Below are 27,198 nucleotides of genomic sequence, written 5' to 3'. Positions count from 1 at the left end.
TAGTTAACGCGGCGCGAATTGACGCCAAAGTTCAAATTTTTCAACTCGGGCGGCAGACGCGAATTCGCGTCAAACGCTAAATGCACAAAAAGCACCATTCGCGCTTAACGCGCGTTTCGCGCGATGCGCTCTATTCGCGCATCAATTCGCGTCATTCGCGCTCCGCGCCCCGCGCCGCGCTTAACACCCCATTCGCGCCGCGAGACCTCCAGACGCGCGTAAACGCGCCTTTGCATTGACTTAACATTGAAATCATTCGCGGCAGACGCTCTATTCGCGTTTGGTGTGAACACAGCATAACACTACAAACTTGTTTCAGCACTTAAAAAAATACCACAAATCAATGTATGACAGTTGTATGACCAAAATGCCGAGCACCAGTGCGCCAGACAGGCCAAATACCTCAAGACAGGGATCACTGACCGAAATGTTCGAAAGTGTCACTCCGTATGAACGAAATTCAAAACGGCACGGGGAAATCACTCGGGCAATAACCGAGTTCATAGCCAAAGATATGATGCCTCTCAGCACGGTGACCAAGCCTGGATTCGTGGCATTGACATATACGCTTGATAAACGGAACAATATACCCTCCCGTACATACTTCAGTCAGACTGCCATACCGGAGCTGTACAAAAAGTGTAAAGAGAAAGTCGCTGCGGAGGTTAAAACGGTGGAGTTTTTTGCTAGCACTACAGATATGTGGTCAAGCCGCACAGCTGAGCCTTACCAGAGTACCTGTACCTGCCACTAGCACAGGAGGGAATATTGTGACTTGCACTCGCTCATCCTTGAAGCCAGCAAAAGTCAATATTCTGGTTTTCTTAGCAAAAAACCTGTGAGCCACTGAGAACAAAACTGTTGGATCATTATAGCTGGCAGTGCCATACTCGTAGTGAACTTTAGTCTGTGTGGTGTGTTATTGTTGTGTACTTGATAAGTGAGGTTGATCTATTCCAAATTATAATATTCAAATAGTTTTTGTCTAATTTAAAAGTGCATTTCTCCATTTTTTTATTTATAACTTTATTTATTTTGATTTTACTAAATATTTTCAAAGCAAATGCTGTTGCAGTTGTGTGAAATGTTACTGACTTTGGAGCAGTAAGATAATTATTATTTTTAATTATTTTTTTCTTCAGACTGTAAATTTTGCACACAGTGTTTACAAAGTACGCATACCTTTGTTTAAATTATTGAAATGCACAGTGGCAAAGCCATAGATGTTTCTGTAACGAGCAGTTCAATAAAAATGTCATTTATTTCAAGTCATACATGTTTTAATTTAATTATAACAAATAGGCCCAGCCTATGGGAAAGAACATTTCACACTAAATGCATCTAATATTGTGTTGGTCATATTTAAATAATTCATTACGTTTTGTTGGGGAAAAAAAGAGGATAAAAAAAATCTTTACAAAACAAATCGCATATTAAATCGCAATCGCAATATTGGGGAAAAAAATCGCAATTAGATTATTTTCCCAAATCGTTCAGCCTTAACAGGTACATTATTTGAGTCGTGGCCGTGTTGTTCTTAAACACGGCATCGCAATGTTTGCAGTTAACTAGTTCGCTTTATAAATCAAAATGGTCCCACGCCACACTTCGCCAATACATCTTCATGATTATTCTTTGAAATCAAAACGGAAGATCACAGATAACCGAGTAGGGTGTCAAATAATGCCCCCTGGTGGTAAAATATTTAATTGCTGCCACACAGTGAAATTCATTTAATTGCTTGAAGACTCGCACTACGCAACGCAACCTGTATTAGATTAAAAAAAATGCTTTAGATTAATCGATAACAAATTAACATGATCGAGGAAAATCTTAACGATCAATTATCGATCGTCGATTAATCATGCCCATCCCTAGTAGGTAGGGAGTTGTCTAGCCGCCCTGTGAGAAGAAGGTTGGGTGTTACTGGATCAGGATCAGCCACATTACAAGACACATACCCGAGGGGTTTGGAGTTAAGGATGTTCTCTACTTCGATCAGAACAGTCCCGAGTACTTCCTCTGGTACTGTTTGGTCCCCAATAGTTGTAGATAGTGCCATTTTAATGGATCTTATCTCCCTTTCCCACACTCCCCCAAAGTGTGGTGCTGCAGGGGGATTGAAATGGAATGCTATCTTTTGTGGTGCGAGTTTTCGCTGGAGATCAGGTGACATGGCCTGGAATGCCTCGCACAGTTCCCGTTCACCACCTCGGAAATTTGTTCCTTGGTCTGACAGTAATTCTACTGGGGAACCTCTTCGAGCAATAAACCTACGTAGCGACATCAGAAATGAATCTGTGTCCAAGCTGTTAAGCAGGTCCACGTGTAAGGCTTGTGTGGTAAGACACTTGTAGAGGATTCCCCACCTCTTTTCTACTCGTCGACCAATCTTTACAAGGAAAGGGCCGAAGCAATCCATACCGGTGGAATGGAAGGCTGGTTTGTAGAGGCGTAAGCGTGCCACAGGAAGGTCTGCCATTTTGGGAAAGGTAGGTTTGGCTCTGAGTCTTTGACATTCTGTACAGGCATGCTGTAAGATGCGGATGGCTGCTCTTCCTCTTAACACCCAGTATTTTCTCCTTATTTCTGCAAACACCCGATCAGGGCCTGGATGGCAGAGTCTTTTATCAAAATCTTGAAGAAGCAATTTCACGGCTGGATGTCTAGAATCTAGTACGATTGGATGTTTCAGGGCAGGATCTAAGGTTTCTGCATGTCGTAACCTACCACCAACCCGGATTAGATTGGTCGATGTGTCATATTCTGGAGTTAAGGAAAGTAAGCGGCTATTGTGTTGAAGAGGTTTGCCTGATCTCAACCGTTGTAATTCTTCAGGAAAACGCTCACTTTGCACCTTCTGGAGTATGAATGTCTCTGCTGTCTGGTAAGTGTTTGCTGTAGGTTCTCCTGACTCTCCAGCCGCCCCATGTAGCTCCTGTGCAATGGCCTTCACCAGCTCTGTCCAGGTCTTGTACTCACTGCCAAATTGTCCGTTTACAGCTACAACTCCACAGAATGCAGATTTCTTGAACTCAGACTTGTCAATCTCGGGGCACTCTGTAGGGTTTGCTGGCCAGTTCTCTGAGGAAAGGAGCAGGAATGGGGGCCCATGGCTCCATCTGTTTGGCTTAGCAAGGTCTTTTAGAGTCTTTCCTCTTGTAAGGTCATCCGCTGGATTTTGAGCTGAATCCACGTATCGCCAAGCGGTGGTGTTGGTAAGCTCATGGATTTCAGCCACTCTGGTACCAACGAAAACCTTGAAATGGCAAGACTCTGACTGAATCCAAGACAGCACTGTAGTAGAGTCTGTCCAGAGAACTGTGTGGCGAAGTGGCAATGTTAATTCCTTCTGCAACTGGGTTTTTAGCTGTGCACCACTTACCGCAGCACAGAGCTCCAAGCGGGGTATTGACAGGACTCTTTTAGGTGCTACTCTAGAACGTGCCAATACGAATGACAGATGGATCTTACCCTGCTGATCTTCAGTGCGCAGGTAGGCGACTGCTCCATACGCGCTCTCTGAAGCATCACTGAACACGTGAAGGTCTATAATAGATCTTGTTTGATCTACTGAAGCTGGTACACATGATCTTGGGAAACTGATTTTGTGAAGAAACTGCAGCTGACTTTCCCATTCATTCCAGCTCTGAACCAAGGCTTGGGGAAGTTGAGTATCATCCCAGCTGTGCTGTTTGTTCCAAAGTTGTTGGACCAGTACCTTAGCCCTCGTAGTATATGGGAGGATATATCCTAAGGGGTCATACTGACTGGCTAAAACTTTATAAATGATCCTCATGGTTGGAGCCCCATGATCGATGGGCCGGTGACGGTAAGTCAGAACATCTGCTGGGCAATTCCAGCTAAGGCCCAATGTGGACTCTTGGACATCAGTCTTTTCATGGGCTAGCCAGAGTTCAAACCCATCCGATCTTGCTTCAGGTGGAAGATGGTTAATGACAGCTGGAATATTGCTGGCCCATTGCCTCAATTCAAAGCCTCCTTCAGCTAACAGACCTCTCAGCTTATCAACCAATTGCTTAGCCTCCTCTGGTGATGGCAAGCTCTGCAAGCAATTGTCAACATAAAAGCATCGTTCTATGGAAAACCTTACATCATCACCCGGTTGGCTATGGTCTCTTACATGCTGCTGTAAGGCAAAGGTTGCACAGCAGGGGCTGCACGTTGTCCCAAATGGCAGAACCTGCCATTCAAAGACATCAGGGGTGCCCTTTTCCCTGGAGTCACGCCAGATAAACCGAAGAAGTGATTTATCTTCAGGAAGAAGGCGGACCTGGTGGAACATGCCCCGGATATCCGCACTGATGGCGACTGTATGCTCACAGAATCTGAGTAAGACCCCAAGGAGAGATGAACCCAAGATGGGGCCAGCGAGGAGTGAATCATTTAAGCTGAGACCATTAAACTGAAATGAGCAATCAAACACCACACGATTCTTGCCATTATGGTGCACCATGTGATGTGGAATAAACCAGCACTCACCACCTCCTTCTCTTTCTTCTGGACTGAGCTTTCTGATTGCTCCTGACTGAACCAATTTCTGGATTTCGGAGGAATAGGCATCAATTTGTTGCGGGTCTCTGGCAAGTTTCCTCTCAGTACTTCGTAGGCGTGGCATGACTGCTTCCATAGTGGCGTGAAGATGGGGCATGTCACCTTTACGTAACAAGGGTGTTGCATACCGGCGTATTCCATCCACCTTTATGCGAATTGTTTTGGCTTCCAGCAGTTCGATGGCCCTTTGGTCCTGCTTTGACCTTGTGCACTCTGTTTCATTCCGAAAGGGCAAAACATCCACTTGCCACAGCCTATTAACATTCTTGCACAATTCTGTGGTGCTATGAGGAAGGGATATGTGGAGACACTCCTTTGGCTTGAGTCGCTGCTCTAACAGGCTGGTAGGGCCCTGCAGTGTCCAGCCTAGTTTGGTTCTTATTGCAGCAGGGCCACCAGGTGGACCAAGTCTTACCGGCTCAATTGGTGTGATCATGTGAGTTTGATCTGCGCCAACAAGGATGAGAGGTTTGGCCTTTTCAAAGCTCTGCAATGGTAGTCCAGCCAAATGTTTGTACTGCTTTTGCAGCTTAGCTATTGGGTACGAATGGTCAATGAGATCAAGCTGTGGTGCAGTAAAGGCTCTGGATATCAGATATCGCTTCTTTGGATTGTAGTATGGAGAAATGTGGAATGAGACTGAAGCCCCTTCAAGGGTTTGCACATCATGACGGATTGTTCTCAGAGCTAAGCTTTCTTCAGTACCTCTCAAGCCAAGTTTTCGTACTGCATCTGGCAGAAGCATGGTACGCTCAGAACCATCATCAGGGATTGCAAATGTGTCTAATGTGCAACTGCCATGATGTAGGAGTACTCTGACAATCTTGAGCAAAACTTTATTACTGCTGACTGGTTTGTTCAGGTAAAGTGTCTGTGTCGCTGAACTAACTAGGCAAGCCTCGGTTTTGGATGACACTGTGACAGGCCTCTCATTTACTTCATGGAGGATTCGTAGATGCTTCCTTTGACAAAGTGGACATGGTTTCTTTAGACCACAATGGGCAGCCTGATGGGCAAGACCACAATGCCAGCATCTCCTATTGGATCGTATCCACTCTGAGAGTTGATCTTTGGTGAGGGTTGGAATTTGAGGGCACTGACTGAAAGCATGTTCAGAGTTCTGACAGTAAGAGCAATATACCATGGGCCTACCTTTAGCTTTCTCATCAACCTTGGCAGGAGAATTTGCAGTGGCTCTCACATCAACACTATTTCCAGACCCAGTCAGTACTGTGGCAGTGGTTTGGCGTGTTCGTGGAGCTACTCGGAACTCTCGTTTGGCTCTGCTTTCTCCCTTGGCAGTTTGATCATCATAGCTTTGGCACCAAGACTCATATTTCAGCCATTCTGCCAGATCTACCAATGAGTATGTCACCCCAGGCCGATGTAACATGTGGCGGCGGAAATCAGCCGTCTTTCAGGTGGCAACTTATTGAGAAGGCGTGCAACATGCGACCCACAATACAACTCCACGCTCCCTGCCTGGCCTAAAGTCTTAAGCAGCCCAACTAGAGACTGCAATTGAAGAGAGAACTTCTCAAAGGCTGAAGGGTCATTGCGGCTTATATCAGGTGAATCAAGAATAGTGGCAATCCGTCTTAATGCTACTTGGTGAGGCTGACCGAACCGCTCATTCAGGGCCAACATAGTGTCTCGATAAGGTGTAGGGGAGTGCAAGAAGGAGTCTGCTATTAGACAAGCATCTTCTAATTTCAAGTGGTCAACCAGTACTTGATATTTGAACATCTCAGTACTATCAGGTGGCAGAAGATTTTCCAAGGCTATTTTTAATCGAGCAAACTCACTTGGGTCTTTGGTGCAGAAGTAAGGAATGGTGGGCGAGGGACCTTTGTAATATTTCTCTGTCAGATCCACAGATGCCATGGGAGGTGACACATTATAGGAAACTGTCCTGTGTTGTTCAGGATAAAGACTTCCTGGTTGTTCATGTGCATTTGGAGGACCTATCTGTCGGGCAGGATACTGGCCATACCTAAACTGGTTATCATATGAACTTGGATAGCCGAAATCCCTAGTCTTTTCAACAGAAGTGAGTCTAGGAGTGATTGTTTGTGTGGTTCTTGTAGTGCTCTTAATCTATGTAATACAGATTTTAAACCCAACAAATTAACATTACTAGCAATATTACTGAATATAAGTGAAATGCTACAGCTCAATGGATTGGCATATTAGCATCTGAATAGGTAATTTTACCACATAATCCTCATTAACACACTTATACTTGCAATTTACAGCAGACAGATTAACTAAAGAAAATCTATCTCAATGTAGAACATGAGAACAGTAGAGATAAAGCAATTGTAAAATATCACGGCAGATATACATAACGTGCTTGTAAACAAACGCTGGTTATGCACGCACAATCTATCGAAAATAATTATCATATCTGCAAATGCCTGCAAGATTATAACTTAATCTCAATACTAAACATAATTTACCAAGAAGAACTCACTTTTAGGATGCACGCACACATATTATGCTTCTATTGGATCGGCTAAATGTCTCTTCTCTTCAACTGCTGCGCAATGGTAAAATGGTGATAAGACTTAAAAGGGCAACACATCTTAAAGGGGCAACACGTCTTAAAAGGGTCATGCATGCAAGCCGTGTGTACAATGTTCATTAGGCCAACAAAAGCTTGTCTCTACTTTTTTGTAGTATAAATACACTACTAAACTAAACCCCATAAATGCCAGTTTGGTGCATTATGACCATGTGACCATGGTGTTTCCGTGCAAGTCTGCATCAATTCAGCACTTGAACCACTTGAAATGAAACTATCACATATTTACTTTCCCATCCGCAGTTTCCTGTTACTCAGCTGTATGTTTATATCTGTAAAACATTCAAATCTCAGGGAGCTTCTGGAGATGACCTGTCGCCTTGCCAACACTTTAAAGAGTTATGGTGTCCAGAGGGGAGAGCGGGTGGCCATCTACATGCCGGTGTCTCCTATGGCAGTAGTAGCCATGTTGGCCTGTGCTCGTATCGGTGCCGTGCACACTGTGGTGTTTGCAGGGTTCAGCTCAGAGGCTCTGGCTGGCAGAATTCAGGATGGTGAGTAAAATAATGTTGCCTTGTCATAAAGCAGTGACCTGTTTATCTCAGCAGCTGTAAAGTTGTTTTTAATACCACTTTACTATTTACTTTACAAATCGTTGCAAAAAATATCCATTATGTTTTTTTATTGTTTTTTTATTGATGCTATTCAATGAGAGAGATACAGAAAAAAAGAGAACCGCAATTGTTTCAATCTATTAACAGAGATCAAAATTAAATTAGTCAAAAAGTTCCTTACTCTCCGAGTCAAACACAAAATAGAATTATGAATGTTAGCTCCATGAACAAAAAGCAAACAAACAAGTATAATAATAATAAAAAAGCAAAACAAATCAATAAGTAAATACGAATATATACATAAAATGCAGCAATAGTTAGAACAATTCTGAGGACTAATGTTTTGCTGACTATTAACTACAAAGATTAAAGTCCTCTACTGGTTATTAAAGTCTTGAAAAGTTCCTGTATACTTTTCAGGAAAGCTGAGCTCGAATTTGAAGAGTCAAACTAAATTAGGGAAAGCTAGTTAGCTAAACAAAAACCCTGGGCATTTTGGGATAAGTGTGTGTACATGATGGTCTGGACAGAGGTAAGTTTCAGAGGGAGTTTGTTCTTAGAGAGACCATTCCTTATCTTATATAATAGAGCAGACACTGAGCAGAATCAGACACTGATTATGAACAAATAACATCCAAAGACAGTGGTTCGGGTGAGACAGTTTTCATAGCTCCCACTGGTAACAAGTACATTCATGTGCTGTTTCAGCTATTGTACATGGACTGGATAGTGTCTGTTTTTAATTGTAATATTTTTTCTCTTCCATATACACAGCCCAGTGCAAGTTTGTCATCACATGCAACCAAGGTGTGAGGGGCGGCCGTATCTTCGATCTGAAGCCCATGGTGGATAAAGCAGTGAAGAGCTGTCCATCTATCCGGCATGTGTTTGTGGCCAAGAGAACTAACAATAGTGTGCCGATGGGCAAACTAGACATTTCTTTAGATGAGGTAAATCATACAGCAGTGACCTCCTGCAGTGTACAGAATCAAAAGCCAAATTATAATTTGTTTTTGTTATTATTTGGTCTTTATATACCTCTGCCAGGACTCAACAGTAGGGATGGTCGGCAACAAAGGAGAAATGCTTTAGAATAAGTAGAATATTACATTTGTCTAAGTATCAAATACATATACCTTTTCAAGTGTTTTGTATCTGTGGCAAGCCACTTTCTGGTAGTTTTGCACTTTTTTTAGGGTTTCATCTACCAGTAACAGAGTTTTTGCAAAGCTTTTTAATGGTTTGTGAAGTGGAGAAGGAATGTGTCCCTAAATTGTACCTAATTAGGGCACAAAACTAGGAGTATACAGTAGTTTTAATTCTACTTAATTTTTTGAGTAATTGGGGGCACAGTCCATCTTGTTTTGTCTTGCCAGAAGTGCCTGTGTTTGACTGTCTCTCTCGTGATGTTCACCACTCCTTGTCTAGAATTGGTCATAGTGGTCACATGTTAGCCAGTTTGACAGTATTCTATTTGTAGGGCCAGTTCTAGGAAATACTAGATTACGTGTGATTTAAAAAATAAATAAATAAATGAAATAATAAAAACCGTAGAGGATTACTGTGCAGAAAAGCTGGTCTGGGCCTCGGGAAACTCCACATGGTGTGTGTGTGTATATATATATATATATATATATATATATATATATATATATATATATATATATATATATATATATAATTAGTATTTACCATTTATACAGCAATACACACAATAAAGCATGAAAAAAAAATAGTGCTGATAATATAAGTCAAATACTATATACTTTTTCTGTCTGTTCCAGGTGATGGCGGGCCAGTCGTCAGTGTGTGCTCCAGAGCCCATGGACAGCGAGGAGATGCTGTTCATGCTGTATACCTCAGGTAGTACAGGTAAACCCAAGGGCATCGTGCACACACAGGCCGGTTACCTGCTCTACGCTTCCCTCACACATCAGGTGTGTCTGAGCTTCTCTGATCACATGCATGCTGTCAAACTAAATGTATATTTATATGTGTATTAGTGTATAGGTGCGTGTGTGTTAATATATAGATTTTTTTCAAAAAAGATTTGACTTTGGATGGTATAGTATATGTATATTATAGGATATGATGTATAGCGTTATGCTTGTCTGTCTACCTGTCTGTTGTTGCAGTATGTGTTTGACTACACACCTGGAGATGTATTTGGCTGTGTTGCTGACATCGGTTGGATTACGGGGCACACTTACGTGGTGTACGGACCCCTGTGTAACGGAGCCACATCTGTTCTGTTTGAGAGCACACCTGTGTACCCTAATCCAGGTGAGATATCAAGAGAAATGACCAATACTTATGATCCATGCAGTATAGATAATGTGCGCACTTCTTTTTCAGGTGCAGATTCAGTTGTGGTGTAGTGGTTTATTGGCATGATGAATAATTAGTATTTACATTGCCGAAGCATTGCACCGTATCTGCCAAAAACATAAAAGGTTATTTATATTATTAAGTTAAGTTGATTACAATGAATGTTTTCAAATGCATCACATCCTGTTTAATTCTCTCTTCAGTGGAGTGTCGGTCATGTTCCTCTTCTCATCCATTCTGACAGAGGTGATGACCCCTCTAGATCATGCCAGATAGTGATAGTGTTCCTGTCCCTCCCAATCCTTCAAACTGAATCAACTTCTTTTGTTCAGTTCTCAGATAAAATGATGCGACACATTAACCTGTATAGCAAGTCTTATCTACCTTTATGAGTGTATTTTAATGGAAATGAGCCCTTATGAGTGGCTGTAAAGCAGTGTACTCTTTAAAGTGTGACCTCTACTTGAAACCTTTTCTGTGATGTTCTCCTAATAAAACCTACTTAAACCTGGTTTTCTAAAACTGGTATCAATTAGGAAATGTTTTTCTGTAATGTTTGTAGTCATAATTACTGTTGATGTTCATGTTTAAAATTGCTTTTTTTTTTTTGGTTCCATTACCGGTGTTCTGTTGAAGAGCTGTCTCTGGTTTTCTTCATTATCCTTGTCTTGACTGTTAGAATGTGTTTTGTGACTGTTTTTAGGTCGTTACTGGGAGACAGTTCAGAGGTTAAAGATAAATCAGTTTTATGGAGCTCCTACTGCCATCAGATTACTTCTGAAGCATGAGGAAAACTGGGTGAAGAAATATGACAGGTCATCACTGAAGACACTTGCATCTGGTAAGCTTACAGAGGTTTAGTAAATAAATAAATACAAATTAATTAATAATACAGATATTGTAATGTTTTTGGAGGTATAATATAATATATTTTTGTTATAGTATACTACCATTGAAAGGTTTGGGGACAGTAATATTTTAAAAAGAAAACCATGTACTTGCAAGGATGCATTAAATTGATCAAAAGTGATAAAGACATTTATAATTCTACACAAATATTCTATTTGTTTGTCCTATGAACTTTGTATTGATCAAATAACGCTAGTTACGCATGTAACTGTGGTTCTATGAATTCTGGATGACCGCCAGAGGCAGTGTAAACACTATAGATTATCGCTGCACCAGCTAGATAGGTCGAGATAATATACCAACATGGCGTCACATGGCGTGACGTATGCTGAGCCCTGGAGGTTATAGGCTACAGTAGCTCAAATCTTCCTCGGTACGCCTTTCTCGCGCATTCCGAGTGACTGAGAACTCAGGCAGTCATCCAGAATTCACAGAACCACAGTTATATGCGTAACTAGCATTCTGTTTCATTCTTCCTGACCGCCAGAGGCAGTGTAAACACTATGGATGACACATACCAACATAGTCATGAGGAATGCCACCCACCTGAAAAATTAAGGCTGCTCCAGAAGAACTGCAGAACTAACGGCGTGATGAGCAGCAATGTTGACCTTATAAAAACATGCAAACGTGAATGGAGAAACCCAGGTAGCAGCCGTGCAGATATCCACCAGGGAAACTCTAAAAACAGCACATGAAGATGAGATGGCCCTAGTGGAATGGCAAGTAACCCCCCAGGGCAATGGTCTCCCTGCTGCCTTGTAAGCCAGCATAATGGTCTCTACTATCCAGTTCGACAACCTCTGCTTCAATACTGGAGCACCTTACTTCACACCACCATAGCAGACAAATAACTGGTCTGACTATCTAAACTGAACAGTAGAGTTCACATAACACCTCAAGGCACGAACAGGACACAAAAGTTGGGCACTTGAGTCAGACTCTGAAGAAGTCTGAAAAGAGGCCGTTCAATGTGCTGATTTATGAACTGAGGAAGAAGGATCTTCGGAAGAAAAGAAGGATTGGGTCGTAGAACCACCCCGGAGTCATCTGGTAACCAGGATTTAGCCCAATGGCCAGACCCAAAGCTGCAGATGAGCTGGGTCCGGGTGCCAAACACTGCCCTCCAGCTGGGACAGGTGGTCCTTCCTGGGAGGAAGCTTCCATGGATTTCCTGTCATAAGTCTCAGCAGCTAAGGAAACCATTGCCTGGCTGGCCACCGTGGTGCCACAAGTAACACTTGTGATCCTGTGCAACGTCCATAACAAAGGGATAGGTGGAAATGCATAGCAGGCAGTCCGGCCATTCGTGAGACAGCGCATCCTGGCCCAGTGGACTGGACACCTCTGTCCTTGTGAACCATAATCGGCAGTGGGTGGTCCTCTCTGAAGCGAAAAGATCCACCTCTGCTCTCCCAAATCGTAGCCAGATCTCCTGCACTAAAACTGGATAAAGCCTCCATTCTCCTGGATGTACTTGATCCCGGGAAAGAGCATCCGCTGTCTGGTTGCACACTCCTGGTATATGAGCTGCCCTCAGTGAAGCGAGTCGTGGCTGACACCATGTCAGGATCTCATGAGACAACCATAGAGACCTGAGGGATCTTGTGCCGCCCTGGTGGTTCAGATGGAACACTGTTGAGGTATTGTCAGACCGAACAAGAACATGGCGGCCTGCCAGAACCGGCATGAAGTACTTTAGGTCCCAAAACACTGCCCTTAGTTCTAGCAGGTTGATATGCTCTGTGGCCTGGATCGGTGTCCAGCGCCCACAAATACCCCTCCGATTCCACGTCGCCCCCCATCCTGTGAGGGAAGCATCTGTTGTGCCAACTCCCGACTAGAGGGAACAACACCCAGCGGCACTACTGCCTTCAGAAACTCCAGAAACAGAAACTGTCTCCACCTCCTCAACGCACATATGCAACGGTGAGAAATTACAACCAGGCGATGGCGATGCCTGGTGGGATCTAGCCGTAAACTGTTGTTCCATAACTGGAGTGGTCTGAGGTGGAGTAAACCCAAGGGGATCAGCACCGTAGCTGCTGTTAACATCCCTATCAGTCGTAGAACCACCTCATACTGTACCGTACCGTATTGCGAAAGCAAGCCAAAAGCTGCAGAATGTTCGTCACACGTTCCTGAGACAGGGAGGCAGACATTAGACAGGAATTCAGGGTCATTCCTATGAACGTAGTGGTCTGTGATGGGACCAGACGGCTTTTTTTCTTGTTCACGGAAAACCCCAGCTTCTGCACATGTCTCAAAACCATTCTGGAGTCTTGTACAGCCTTTCGCTGTGTCGGTGCACAGAGAAGCAAGTCGTCCAAATAAGGAAGAATGCGCATACCTCTCATCCAAAGAGGAGACAGAGCTGAGCTCACACACCTTGTGAAGACGCGAGGAGCAAGGGAAAGGCCGAAGGGTAGCACTTTGAACTGGTAAGCTTGGTTTAGAAAACTGAAACGCAGGAATTTTCTGTTATGTATAGCAATTGGGACGTGAAAGTATGCATCTTTCACGTCGACACTTACGAACCAATCGTCTGCAGTCACAGACCGAAAAACGTCAGCCGTGCAAAGCATTCGAAAAGGGAGGACCTTCAGGAACAAATTCAGAAGCCTCAAATCGAGAATTGGGTGGAAGCCACCGTCCTTCTTCGGAACAAGAAAATATGTTGAATAAAACCCGTCTCCCTGAACGAGAGGATGAACTTTTTCTATAGCTCCCTTCTCTAACAGTGAATAAATTTCCAGAGAACCCTGTCTCTGACAACTGTAGGAATAATTCTTGAAAATCTGGGAGGCCGGCGTCGAAACTGTAGAGTATATCCCCTGTTCAGAGTCATCTTCACCCAGGGGTCTGCCGTATTGGATCTCCAGTATTCGAACTGATCTATTGAAAAACTATCGACCGTCGGCCTTACTGTTTCAGGCTTTATGTGTGCGATTTTTAGTGTTCGCGGGGGGATGCTGACGGGGTCCTCCTGAAGGCTGTCGATGTGGTGGGCGAAAAACCCTCAAATCTTCAAGAACACAAGGTCTTTGAGGGGGCTGTGGCTGAGGTGCAGCGTGCCAGCGAAAACGTAGCTCTGGTGTGGCATAGTGATGTCGGGTCTAAACCGCTGGCTTCCTAAAAGAAGGATTGCGCTGCCCCTGTGTCAGTTGATGATTGGCTTCGGACAGCTTTACCCTTTTTTCCAACAGTTCCGAGACATTTGGACCAAAAAGATGCCTGGGAACAAATGGAAGATCTCTCAAGGTCATCTTACAGTCCTCCGGCAGTCGTGCTTGGGCAAGCCACACTTGACGTTGGGCTGCCAGAAGCGTGGCTTTAAGAGTATCCAGCTCACGGGTCACAAGGCCTGTTGTCAGCAAAGCAGTTTGCAGAAATTGTGAAACAGACATTTGCAGATTGTGTTTTCTGCTCAAGTAATGTAGGCAACAGACTCATATGCCTTTTTTAGCCAGGAATCCGTACGACCGCATTGCGCACTGGGACATCGCACATTTCCTCATAGGGCCTCATCAGGGGACACCACCAAAGCTGCCACGGGCTGCTCTATTTCCGGTGCACGACCCACCCCAATAGCATCTGCTTCAGCCATAGATGCTAGCGTTCGAACAATCTTTGAGCGCCGCTTAGGCAGACAAGAACCAGTAAAAGCATTAGAGAATTCAGACAAAATCCTTACATGGTGGCATGGCAAAAGAAGTTGCAGCTGTGGCCCGTCTGAAAAACACATTCGTTTGGGCAGATTGTACAGGTGACTAATCAAGTCCTAGACGAGCAACTGCCATTTTGAAGCACACCCAAAGTATCATCGGAGGAGGACTGGGTTTGTCCAGACATAGTGTTTACACTGCCCCTGCCGGTCAGTAAGAATGAAACAGAACCCTGTAAAATGTATTATGGTTTCAACAAAAATACAGCATCACAACTGTTTTTGATAATAATAATAATAATAATAATAATAATAAATATTTTTTGATCATCAAATCAGCTGATTAGAATGATTTCTGAAGGATCATGTGGACACTGAAAACTAACAGTTCTAACAGTTTATCAACTTTCTATGAAAGTCTTTGTGTCTTTTTAGCAATGTATTACTTCGGGGGGTTACTTTCTATCATAGGAGGGATAATTGCATTGCAAGGGCACAGTGGGGAAGGGGAATTAATAATCTGGGTTTGAACTGAAGACCTTTGTGTTAACGGCCCAAAAATTGTACTTCCAACACCATGGTATAGTCAGCTCTTTATAGGAGAGAGTTCAGCCACTGTTCAAATTCAGCCTGCTTACGCTGGATGATTTTTAATGAGTCTAGTCACACAGCCTTTGAGATCAACAATGGAAAATCTGACTTTGTGCCAAACATTAAGGACACTAGACTACTTCGCAGCCGTTCTGGGTTTTGTTTGTCCCTTTAGGGCCTGTCAGTTGAAAAGATAGAACTAAGATTTCCTTGAACTGGCAAGTCACTCAATCAAATCAACTTAGAGGCAAGTTTTTAAGTGCAGTGTTTTGGTTGATGAATTTGTCAATATAAATGACCATGTGAATGTGTGATCTGTTGACAGTTGGAGAGCCCATTAACCACGAGGCATGGGAGTGGTTTCATAATGTGGTCGGGGATGGACAGTGCCCTCTGGTGGACACATGGTGGCAGACTGGTAAAACGAACACCCCACGAGCCTCTTCTTGTCCGAGTATCGTACCCTTAGTCCTTAGTCTAGCAGCACTGATGGGATGATTTACCCCATGTGTGATGTTATTTAGAAATAAATGGATGATTCACTGGGCTCTCTCTCTTCAGAAACCGGCGGGGTGTGTATTGCCCCACTCCCAGCTGAACCAGGAGCAGAGATCCGGCCTGCAATGGCTATGAGACCCTTTTTTGGCATACAGCCGGCACTACTCGGGGAGAAGGTGAATTAAATTCTTCAACAACACATCATTACAGAAGCACATCCACCTCAAAGTAAAAAAAAATTCAAATGTCAAAAACAGAAAGACAACTGGCAGATATGAATTGACATTGTGAGATACAGTGATAATTGCGAAAAATAAAGTAGCGATTGTGAGATGTGCTGTAAATCCCCAATTGTAAGATGCAGTAAGATTCTAAAATATAAAGTTAAAATTCTGAGAGATAAAAGTCATAATTGTGAGGAATTATGTTTCAGTAGAGATATGATAATCTAAAATAAAGTTATATTGTAAAATAATAATTCATAATTGTGAGAAATTTGCAATTGTAAAGATATAGTCATATTCTGAAAGTTACAATTTCAAATTAAAAGTCAGAATTGTTAGAAATAAGATTGCAAACATGAGATATAGTTGTCTAAAAAAAAGAAAATTATAGTTATGAAATAAAAAGTCATAAATGTGAGATATAAAGCTGCACTTATAGAAAATAAAGCACAGTATAGTCATAAACTGAAAAAAATGGTTACAACTGAAATAAAAAGACATTTGTGAGATATAAAGCCCCGTTTGCAAGAAATGGTCACAATTGTGAAATATAGTAATAATCTGTCAAATTAAAAAGTCACAATCACAAAAAAGTGACTGTTGAGAGATACAGAGGCATAATAAAACTCACACTGTCAGACTTGTCAGTTATAACAAATAAAGTCACAGTTGTTGTATATAATGTCCCAGTGTGATATATAAAGTTACAGTTGTGAAACGGTCACATTGTGAAATATAAAGTCAATTACAACAAATTAGTTCTAATTAGCTCTTTACTTCCTGGTTTTTCTAATGTAGTTAACACCTGTTCTAGAAAGTTGCTAGCAGACTATCCGACCTAAAGAGGGTTATATTTGTCTTTTGCTCTGCCTGGTTCCGCCTGAATCCATGCGTCCAGCTTGATTAAAGAAAGCTTTGTGTTACAGACAGTGATGAACTTTGAACCCTCAAATTCTCTACTGCAGCTGGAAAAAAAAGTGAAATAATGCATGCTGAAGTGCATGCAGTCTCCTCTGAGGCGCTCTTTTGTTACGCTCCCGGGCTATTCAGAGAGATTTTTACCCCCTCCCATTAAGATCATCCAAGGAGGGACATAACCTCTCAGTGCACGTGTTTTTAGTAATGTAGAATAATCAATTTTGCTTTATCAACAGGGACAGATATTAATTGGAAATGATGTCAGTGGAGCTCTGTGCATCAGCCAGCCTTGGCCTGGAATGGCCAGAACCATATTTGGAGACCACCAGAGATTCGTGGATGCATATTTTAAACCGTACCAAGGTGAGCAAGACCCCAGAGGCTCTCGAAGCTCCTTCTTGCTAGGAAACTTATGAAACAGAAAAGTTGGAATACTTGCTGAATTATTTAACTGTTCTTTTTGACTTTGACTTCAAAGTGAGGGCATGAGAGGAATGTTAGCAAACCCTATCTGGGAAAATGTCAAAATAATCTGTTTGGATTTTTCAAATGTGCCTTCTGTTGTTGTAGATTGTACTAACTCCATTTTAATTTTCACTCCATAAAAAGTTTCAAATAAAGTTAACATGAAAGTGATCAGAGGTATAAGACAGTAAAATGGTGTAATCTGTCATAGGCCAGTATTTTTCGGGTGATGGGGCGTACCGCACTGAAGACGGTTACTACCAGATCACAGGGCGGATGGATGACGTCATTAATATCAGTGGGCATCGGCTGGGCACTGCTGAGATAGAAGATGCACTGGTGAGACCCCAGGAACCTTTATCATAAGCGTAATCTAGCATTCTTGACCCCAATGCATTCTTTCAAATCATTTGAATATCCCCGCACTGCAATAATTGGGCAAATTAGACCTGATACAAAAGTGTTCTATAGAGAGTCTGTATTTACAGAGCTATGGAAATGCACTGCGGTTACTCTAAAAGTTTGGGGTCCGTAAAGGTTCAATAATAGATTTATTCCAAGCGCACCCTCGTCTTCCTCTTTAAATTCTCAAGCTCATGATAGCAGGATTGATTCTGATTGGCTGTCAATGTTTTTATCGTTCATCAGATGGAAAAAAATCATTCTGAATGTGATTCCAACTACAGTATATTGTTTCTCTATGCCTTTATCGTAATAGTTGTGGTGTGGACTCTGCTATTCTTTAATATTGAGAACGATCACAGGAATAACTGTTAAAACTATAGAATAATAGTAATATTTTGAAAAATTATTACAGTTTAAAATAACTATTATTGTTTTACTGACTTTTTGATTTAACTTTTGATTTAACAAATGCAACATAAGATACTTTTTTCAAAAACATTAAATAAAAAAATATTACTGACCACAAACTTTGGAATGGTAGTGTAGAAGCAAACTTTTTGGTTGACAATAAGCCCTTTCACACATACAGACGTTTCCGGAAAATTACTGGTAAATTTCCATAAAGAGGTCATGTGTGAACAGGATCTTTTAAAAAATACCGGTAAATTCGTTCAGGAAATTTAACGGTATGAGAAGTTGTAACATTACCAGTAAATTCGGAATTCTGCTGTGTGTGAACGCAGAAGGAAAATTACCGGTAAGAGCACGTAAGAGTTCAGAACGCGGTGACGTAAGACGTCTTCCAATCATCAAGCATTCACCCAATGTTTAAGAAAATAAAATAAATGTCATCCATCCAACTGAAGCGACAGTGAAATTAAGGCGCTTCCTATTATCCGGTCGGATGAAGTAGCCTAATTTGTCGTCATCTGAGAGAAACTGTTAGTGATGCAGTAACATATGATAAAATAACTGTCAGGGCTCTCAAGTTTTGAACTGAGTTCAGAGTGAGATTTTGCCCGCAGTCGCGATGGCGGCAGGGGTTTGATGGGGACGGGTGTCTGATCTCATAAATGACACATATTCTTACAAATAAAATAATATTTATTTAATTCAGCATTTATTTGTGTGTGTGTGTGTGAGAGAGAGAGAGAGAAAAAATGGTCAGTGCTGTTTATAGTAGGTGTTGGTAGCTGGTTTTGAGGCCAGGGGTTGGTGGCTCCCATTTGAATCACTGTGGTTCCAGGCCAGCCATTTTTCACAGTTCCATCAAGTGCTAAACTGTTCCTGGTTTAGGTCTTGTTTAATCCCACCATGGAGAAAACCCTCTCAGCATAGGTATTTGAATGAGCAAGCACTAACACTAATGCAGCTATTTTAGAAAGCCTCCCTGCTTATGTCCCTCACACCTTGATGGACACAGGAGTTATCTTGTCTGCAGACTAAGCACCAGTAAAAAGAGCTGGTGGTTCCCATTGTGATGAATGGTGATCGGGTTGACCACTCCTTCTTAAAGGAACACCTACAGGTGGCTGCTCTACATAACCCTCTCTTTTTCCCTGTTTCCAGTGGGTTCTCCACTGTTTCCTCTATGGTCCTCCACAGTCTCTTCCATGCACCCATCCTCTTCTGGCACCCTAACTCCCTCCCCTACTGTATTCTCCACAGCCTCCTCCTCTGACCTAGCCACCTTTTTAGGGAGCTGGGCCCGCATTCATAAAGATTCTAAGAATCCTCTCAGAAAACTCTTAATTTAGCTTAAAAACTTTTACGTAGGAGTCTTAGCTTAAAAGCGATTCGGGACCGATCTGAGAGCAACTCTGAGTAAGGAAAAGACAAAAACGTTTATCTTAGTGAGGAGGCGGGGTTGAACCGGTTGCTATGTATGACACAATCTTTTGAAGACTCTGATTGGCTGGTTGTCCAAGAAGGAAAAAAAAGAGTGATTTTAAGTATAGGGTCTATTCTAATCCTCACTTTAAATTTACATGCGTAATTTTTCCTATTTGACCGTTCTCTCTCTCTCTCACACACACACACACACACACACACACACACACACACACACACACACACACACACACACATTATATGTGTGTATATGAATTCTATTTTTTTATTTACCATGATTTTAATTTCCTATAAGGTATTTGATTGGCTTAGAATGATAAAAATTGTTCCACTCTTTCCAGTTACAGTGATTGCTGTCCTATTTAAGTGGCGGTTTGAGTGTTGGTTTTAATGTATCAAACATGGAATCAAAGCCAAGAAGAGCGAGAAAGCCAAACTGGACAGAGGAACAGTGTTTACTGTTAGCCCAGTTAATGGATGAACACAAGGCCATTCTTAAAGGAAAATTCAGACACAGCAAGGGACAAGAAGCAGACATGGGACAAACTATTAACGGTTCATTCCCCCTGCTTGTGCGCACCTAAGCCTGCTATATTCATAAATGCAGTTTTTTGAGCTTGCAAGGTGGGAATGTCCAGTGGAAACGAAATGAACTGCGACACAATAAGATGTTCTGAAAGTGCTGTAATTGTTTGTGTGATCACTCTGCTTACAGAAGGTTGTGACAGACCCAAATCATCACTATTGCATTGTTGCATGTTCCCAGTTGCCAAATATTGTAATGTAGTGATTACTTTAATTTATATATTAAATTATATTATATTAAATTATTATATAATCTATACCGTCTTATTAACTCATTGTCATCCATTGTCTGCAACACATTTCTTCTGCCTCTTCATCTTTCTGCCATTTTCTCCTCTGCTAAAGAAACTCTTAAGCCTCTTAAAAGTCCTCGTCTGTGCTCATAACAAATTTTACCTTAAGACCTATTTTAAGGGAGAAGATGCTTTCTGAATTACTTTTTTCTTTACTAGGATTTTTTTCTTTAATTTTAAAAGTAAACGCCCACATTTCTAAGAATTTTCTTAGAATTTTGTCACTAGGAACTACTTTTTGCATTAAGATTCTTTATGAATACGGGCCCAGATCTTTTAGAACAAAGCATGAAAGATTGCTCCTTTGCCTCTTCCCTGACATCTTTGAAATAGACGAATGCAATAATCAATATTATACATTGGATAAAATATAATGAAATAGCCTAGGCAAAACGTTTTGAAAATGGGGACCAGGATGAGGTGCAGTAAAAATAAAAGGAAATAATTTTTTTTTTTTTTTAAACTATTATGGATACTGCCATACAAGTATTATGGATAGGCCTATTATAGAAGTCTCTTATATAAAACTGTCAGAGTAGCCCCGCATCCTCTTCAACGTGTAACTTTGGCAATAAAAAAATAATAGTGGGCTAATAATAGGCACAAAAGCTACGGCCGACCACGTATAATGGCCAAAATTGCGTGCGTGTCGGGGTCATAATAACCATCAGACCAAAACATATCTTAGACTGTTTTTAAAAAATTTTAAATTAATATATTGATAAAAAAAAACATATAGTGAAAATCTGTGTCATTGTCTTGACAAGTCTGTAACCGTAACGTTACCTACTTCAGCGAGCGTCTGGATCTGTGTTGCACACGAGCCTGTAAAAATCTTACCCGGATACAGCAATGCTATTTTCTGATTGGCTGATCGGTAGCTATATTTTTTTTATTCGATTAGCAGGTGCGTGTCAGGGCCTTCGGGGAACTCACTTGATTCCTCTACGTTACCTGTTTCACTGTTTAAAAAAATAGCGCCGCAACTTGGTGGGCGTTGTCCTCGTAATGTCTCTGCGTGAGAAATACAAGGTGTGGCGTGTGAGCGTGTGAACGGGTTGAAATGCGTGAGTCTCACGCCCAATGCGTGAGACTTGAGAGCCCTGCACTGTTAACTGTCGCCGACAAAGTCAGGTCATCAATAAACTGAAAACATTGTGTCTTAATATCTAAAAAATAAACGACCATCACAAACGAAGTAGTATTGGGAGTATTTCTTGTTCCCATTATGACTTTTGTCCGTCTATTTGGGGGTTCTGCTACTCCACAAATCTTGTAGGCCTAGCTCTACGTGGATCTCAACCCGCGGCACGGCATGAAATCACACGCTGCCCACCATGCCGAACACAATAAATAATAAAAACAATAACTTTAAGTTTTACAACTTAATTTTACAACTTAATTTTAATTTTAGTTTTTACATAGGGAAAAACAGATAGGGCACAAACGAGAAGTCGGAGCAGTGAAGAAGAGTGCTTGACATTCGGCTTTAACTTTCGGTTTGCCCCGCAACTCACTTGAGGATGTTCAGCACGTCTTTTTTTCCAATTCTCCCAAAACAGCTCATACTACTGTTTGGAGCAGTTTTTGATCGTTAAACAGGCATATAGGCTAAGTTTTTTTTTTTTTTAAAGCGGCCAGCACAGAGAGAGAGTTTACATAGCCTATGTTTAGCCTTCTCAAATCATCACGAATTGTCTAAAATAAAATCTACAGATATAAAACAGTTCAAGCATAACGATGTTTTAACGTTGAACCCAGATGCGCGCTATATGTATATTTTGTGCGGAGAACGCAAGATAAAGCACGCTTTTTTTGGGACATAGGTGCCAGCGCGATCATGATATAGCAAAGAAATAAAAAATAAAGAAATATAAAATAAAGAAAACAAACATGCTTTCTGCCGTCTCATCTTGAACAGGAGAGCTTACAAAATACCGAAACACAGCGAATACATGCCTCACAGACATGATAAATATATCTATAGAAAGCTTTTAATTACTACTTAACGAAATAATAAAAACAAACAACAAAAAATCTAAATACAATCATAGTCCGTTTAGGAGGCGCATCTAATGAGGAGTCAGGCAACTTCATCCTTGGGGCACAGACTCAGAAAACACTAGTCTATTAGTAAATAATTCAAATATATTTTTACTATTTCCCTCTGTCACATTCATGGTAATTTTTCCGGTGCTTTGGGACATATTTTGAGCTCAATTTATACGCACAACATGTTTATCTGCGCTGATAGACTATTTGATATGAATTTGGATCAGGCTACATTTGTGAATGCACCTTTTCTGCAAAGTGCGTCTTACAGACTGCAATTTACAATCGCAACTTCATTGTGCTATTAATCCTTTCAATCCGATTTTCACTAAATTGGTCAGCTCCAGACAGCATCGGGTGTTTTAATAATGGGGAGTATAATTATTCAAAACAGTCATCTATTACGATGTCTCTGTAACAAAAGCAGTTACATGAATAATAAATTTAAAAAAAAAATTAAACCATAAACAGAAATACTGAACACGTATTACCCTCCGTGTTTAAAAATACAAGCGCAGCTGTTTAGAGATTAATTACGTCACAGAATTTACCGGTATTTTGGAATAGATGTGTGAATGGTGCTTTTCTGGAAAAAAGACGGAATGTCGTTGACTGTGTGAACAGCGCATTTTTGAATTTACCTGTAAAGTCGTTCTGGTAATTTTACGGAACTTTACTGGTATTACTGTGTGAAAGAGGCTATTGTGTGTTTCTCTGTTACTAGGATAGACATCCAGATGTTCCTGAGACCGCAGTTATCGGAATTCCCCATGAGATCAAAGGAGAAGGTGAGGCCCCCTTCGAGCCCTCGATTTGTTCTTCCTCTCACCTTTTTCATTCATGAGCCATCTGGAACATCCCCAGCAACCAGAGACCTTTTGACCACTTCCATTGTGTGCTTTACAACACCCTTGGTCATTGTGAAAACAACATAAAATAATAGATATAATTGACCATCACATAATCAGTGATCAAGGCGAATCAGATCTTACTTTGCCAAATGTTGACATGTCTCTCACTTTCTTTTCCTATCTTTCTCTTTCACCAGTTCCATTTGCATTTGTAGTTTTAAAAGAATCTGCTTCTGAGAACCAGCTTGCTGTTGTGGAAGAACTGAGACACCTAGTGGCTACCAAAATAGCTAAATATGCTGTGCCTGATCATTTCCTGGTAAAATCAGTGACTTTTTTAATGGAACCTTGTTGTACAGTGTTAACCCTTGATTTATATTTTTCTTAAGGTGGCCGAGATAGTTCAATGCGCTGCAATTTAAGAAAACACATGCAAATTGAAAAAACACCAGCAAATAATAAAAAAAAAACATCTTCATCAATTTGACAGCACAAGTGTTGCAAATCATCACAACACATGCATTTAACTAAACGTGCTGCAAATCATCACAACACATGCATTTAACTAAACGTGCTGCAAATCCTTCACAACACATGCATATAACGAAACGCGCTGCAAATCATAACACATGCATATAACGAAACGCACTACAAATCCTTCACAACACATGCAAATTAAGAAACGCTGCAAATCCTGCTATTTACTATGCTTCATTAATTGTTTCTTAATGTGCAGGTGTTGTGATGATTTTCAGCACGTTTAGCTAAATGCATGTGTTGTGAAGGATGTGCAGCGCGTTTCGTTATATGCATGTGTTGTGATGATTTGCAAAGTATGTTATATGCATGTGTTGTGATGATTTGCAGAGTATGTTATATGCATGTGTTGGGATGATTTGCAGCATTTCTTAATATGCATGTGTTGGGATGATTTGCAGCGTTTCTTAATATGCATGTGTTGGGATGATTTTCAGCGCGTTTCATTATATGCATGTGCGATAATTTGCAGCGCGTTTCGTTAAATGCATGTGTTTTGATGATTTGCAGCGTTTCTTAATATGCATGTGTTGGGATGATTTGCAGCGCGTTTCATTATATGCATGTGTTGTGATAATTTGCAACACTTGTGTTGTCAAATTGATGAAGATGTTTTTTTTTTTTTTGTGCTTGTGTTTTTTCAATTTGCATGTGTTTTCTTAAATTGCAGCGCATTGAGCTATCTCGGCCACCGTATATTCTTATGTAATTTACAAAGAATGATTATGACTGATCACAGAACAGTTTTTTTGTTTTAAAATAACTGTCAGTGCAGATCTGTTGCACAGATGGTTTGGAGATTTATTTTGTCGGCTGTGAAAGCATCTCTTCTTTCTTTTAAGGTTGTGAAGCGTCTTCCTAAAACACGCTCTGGGAAAATCATGAGGAGGATCTTGCGTAAGGTCGCCATGCAGGACACGAGCAACCTGGGGGACGTCTCCACGCTGGATGACCCCTCCGTCGTTTCAGAGATCATCGAGGCCCATAAACAAAACAGAAGTCATGCAGCTAGGAAGTAGAAAAAGACTGTTGGAATGTTGCAACGATTATTTTGAGGAACTGTGATGACAGGGAAACTGTACAAGTAATTCACATGTAAATGTGAGAGTAAATATGTTAGCACACAGAATGCATAAATTGCAGGTTAAATGCTCTCATATGTAGTAAAACTTGCTCATTGCCACCTAAACTGGATGTTAGCCCCTCCTTAAGACAACTTGGACAAACCTCTTTTAAACCATAATTATGAAGTTCTGCACAGTGTTCTTCCTGTAGTCAGAGACTATGTGAGATTTGCTGTGTCACACCAGTATTGTTTGCTTAAGAGATGATTTCATTTATAAGGTGCTCAATCAGTTTGTATTCCATGTTCTCCTTTTTTTCCAGTTGTATGTTTTCATTTCCTAATGTATATAATTATGACATGATGCCCTTATATTATTTAAGTGGAAATTTTAAGCTTCTCTCTTTAATTTCACTACCGTTACTTATTTACAAAGATTAAGTAGTAACACTTTAGAATAATGGTCCTTTAGTTAATGTTAGTTAATTAATTAACATGAACAAACAATGAACAATACGTTTATTACTGTATTTATTCATCTTTGTTAATGTAAGCTAATGAAAATACAGTTATTCATTGTTAGTTCATGCTAATTCAAAGTGCATTAACTAATGTTAACAAGCACATATTTTGATTTAAATAATGCATTAGTAAATGTTGAAATGAACATCAACTAAGATTAATAAATGCTGTATAAGGATTGTTCATGTTAGATCATGTTAACTAAAGTAGTTAACTAATATTAACTAATGGACCGTTATTCAAAAGTGTTACCGATTAAGTTTATCATCACTTGATTATAAGGATTTCATTGCTTTTCATAAAACTGTGAACTGATTCTATGTATTCTTTTTTCTTCCCTTTTAGCCAGTTGCAAACAGTGACCCTGCTCTTATTCTAATAATAGACTGCATTTAAAAAAGCTTTGCACAGGCTGTTTAATGCTGATAATTTACTACATGTGTCTTTACACAAATACTACATGATGTAAATAGCCTAGAAATGAAAAACACAGGAACTCATAGTGAGTCCAGCTGCAATATCATGATGAAATCATTGTGATGTTGTTATAATGATTATTAATTTTGATTAATATAAAGTTTTTTGAGGTCAGCATCTCATATTCTGGTCTTTGATAAACAAAACACTATACTTTGAGATTTTGTTGTGCAAGGTAAACCTCACACACTCACACCCAAACATTCATATGTTAACATACATGGAAAAATAAACCAGTGTTTCAAAAGGTGTGTGTTTTCTGCATGAGTGTGTGTAATGTGCATTATAGAACAAAATGTCAAGCATCTTCAAGTTTTTTACAGTATTTGACTCATTAATTGAATAAAATAGAAAATCTTGAGGGAAGCGGTGGAGAATTAATCTTTATTAGTCAGGTTTTGTCTTCACAACTAAACAATTCTATTCCCGGAGAAAGACAGAACTGAAAACTGAAATAAAATGTGTTTCTTGAGCTGAGATTGATTCAGAGGATTTTTTATTATATATATATATATATATATATATATATATATATATATATATATATATATATATATATATATATATACAGTATTGTTCAAAATAATAGCAGTACAATGTGACTAACCAGAATAATCAAGGTTTTTCGTATATTTTTTTATTGCTACGTGGCAAACAAGTTACCAGTAGGTTCAGTAGATTCTCAGAAAACAAATGAGACCCAGCATTCATGATATGCACGCTCTTAAGGCTGTGCAATTGGGCAATTAGTTGAATTAGTTGAAAGGGGTGTGTTCAAAAAAATAGCAGTGTGGCATTCAATCACTGAGGTCATCAATTTTGTGAAGAAACAGGTGTGAATCAGGTGGCCCCTATTTAAGGATGAAGCCAACACTTGTTGAACATGCATTTGAAAGCTGAGGAAAATGGGTCGTTCAAGACATTGTTCAGAAGAACAGCGTACTTTGATTAAAAAGTTGATTAGAGAGGGGAAAACCTATAAAGAGGTGCAAAAAATGATAGGCTGTTCAGCTAAAATGATCTCCAATGCCTTAAAATGGAGAGTAAAACCAGAGAGACGTGGAAGAAAACGGAAGACAACCATCAAAGTGGATAGAAGAATAACCAGAATGGCAAAGGCTCAGCCAATGATCACCTCCAGGATGATCAAAGACAATCTGGAGTTTCCTGTAAGTACTGTGACAGTTAGAAGACGTCTGTGTGAAGCTAATCTATTTTCAAGAATCCCCCGCAAAGTCCCTCTGTTAAAAAA

At 40.6% G+C, this 27,198-nt stretch overlaps 2 protein-coding genes across 3 annotated transcripts in view; one reads left to right on the top strand and one right to left on the bottom strand.

Annotated features, from left to right (window-relative positions):
- LOC113072450 (acetyl-coenzyme A synthetase 2-like, mitochondrial) overlaps nt 1-25,450 on the top strand; it is a 30,747-nt gene extending 5,297 nt beyond the window's left edge. Inside the window, exons 3-14 of the mRNA XM_026245427.1 lie at nt 7,454-7,653; nt 8,488-8,663; nt 9,498-9,650; nt 9,849-9,996; nt 10,745-10,882; nt 15,531-15,623; nt 15,767-15,879; nt 17,082-17,208; nt 17,522-17,649; nt 23,221-23,284; nt 23,545-23,666; nt 24,727-25,450. Of these exons, the coding sequence (XP_026101212.1) occupies nt 7,454-7,653; nt 8,488-8,663; nt 9,498-9,650; nt 9,849-9,996; nt 10,745-10,882; nt 15,531-15,623; nt 15,767-15,879; nt 17,082-17,208; nt 17,522-17,649; nt 23,221-23,284; nt 23,545-23,666; nt 24,727-24,903 (1,639 nt within the window). The 3' untranslated portion in view covers nt 24,904-25,450. The remainder of the gene's footprint in view (nt 1-7,453; nt 7,654-8,487; nt 8,664-9,497; nt 9,651-9,848; nt 9,997-10,744; nt 10,883-15,530; nt 15,624-15,766; nt 15,880-17,081; nt 17,209-17,521; nt 17,650-23,220; nt 23,285-23,544; nt 23,667-24,726) is intronic.
- LOC113072449 (uncharacterized) lies at nt 1,808-6,653 on the bottom strand. 2 transcript variants are annotated; one of them, XM_026245425.1, is made up of 2 exons: nt 4,507-6,653; nt 1,808-3,999 (listed from the first exon to the last, which is right to left on the bottom strand). In XM_026245425.1, exons 1-2 carry the CDS (start codon nt 5,966-5,968, stop codon nt 1,859-1,861), a joined length of 3,603 nt encoding a protein of 1,200 aa, XP_026101210.1. In that variant the 5' UTR covers nt 5,969-6,653; the 3' UTR covers nt 1,808-1,858. The 2 variants fall into 2 exon arrangements, with proteins under 2 accessions (XP_026101210.1, XP_026101211.1); XM_026245426.1 differs by having other exon boundaries at nt 2,138-2,298; nt 2,957-6,653.
- Nucleotides 25,451-27,198: the final 1,748 nt, after the last annotated feature.

Source organism: Carassius auratus, unplaced genomic scaffold (assembly GCF_003368295.1).
Source record: "Carassius auratus strain Wakin unplaced genomic scaffold, ASM336829v1 scaf_tig00009071, whole genome shotgun sequence".
Lineage (NCBI taxonomy): Eukaryota > Metazoa > Chordata > Actinopteri > Cypriniformes > Cyprinidae > Carassius > Carassius auratus.
The sequence above is the reverse complement of the archived record's forward strand: the minus strand, read 5'-3'. Positions and strand labels throughout refer to the sequence as shown.

What these genes read in the sequence shown, in the direction of transcription:
- LOC113072449 (XM_026245425.1), bottom strand. Translation starts at nt 5,968, where the DNA reads ATGTTACATCGGCCTGGGGTGACATACTCATTGGTAGATCTGGCAGAA. An exon ending in TCCAGAAGAAAGAGAAGGAG is followed by an intron (nt 4,000 to 4,506) that starts GTGGTGAGTGCT and finishes TAGCTGAAGGAG; the next exon opens with GCTTTGAATTGAGGCAATGG.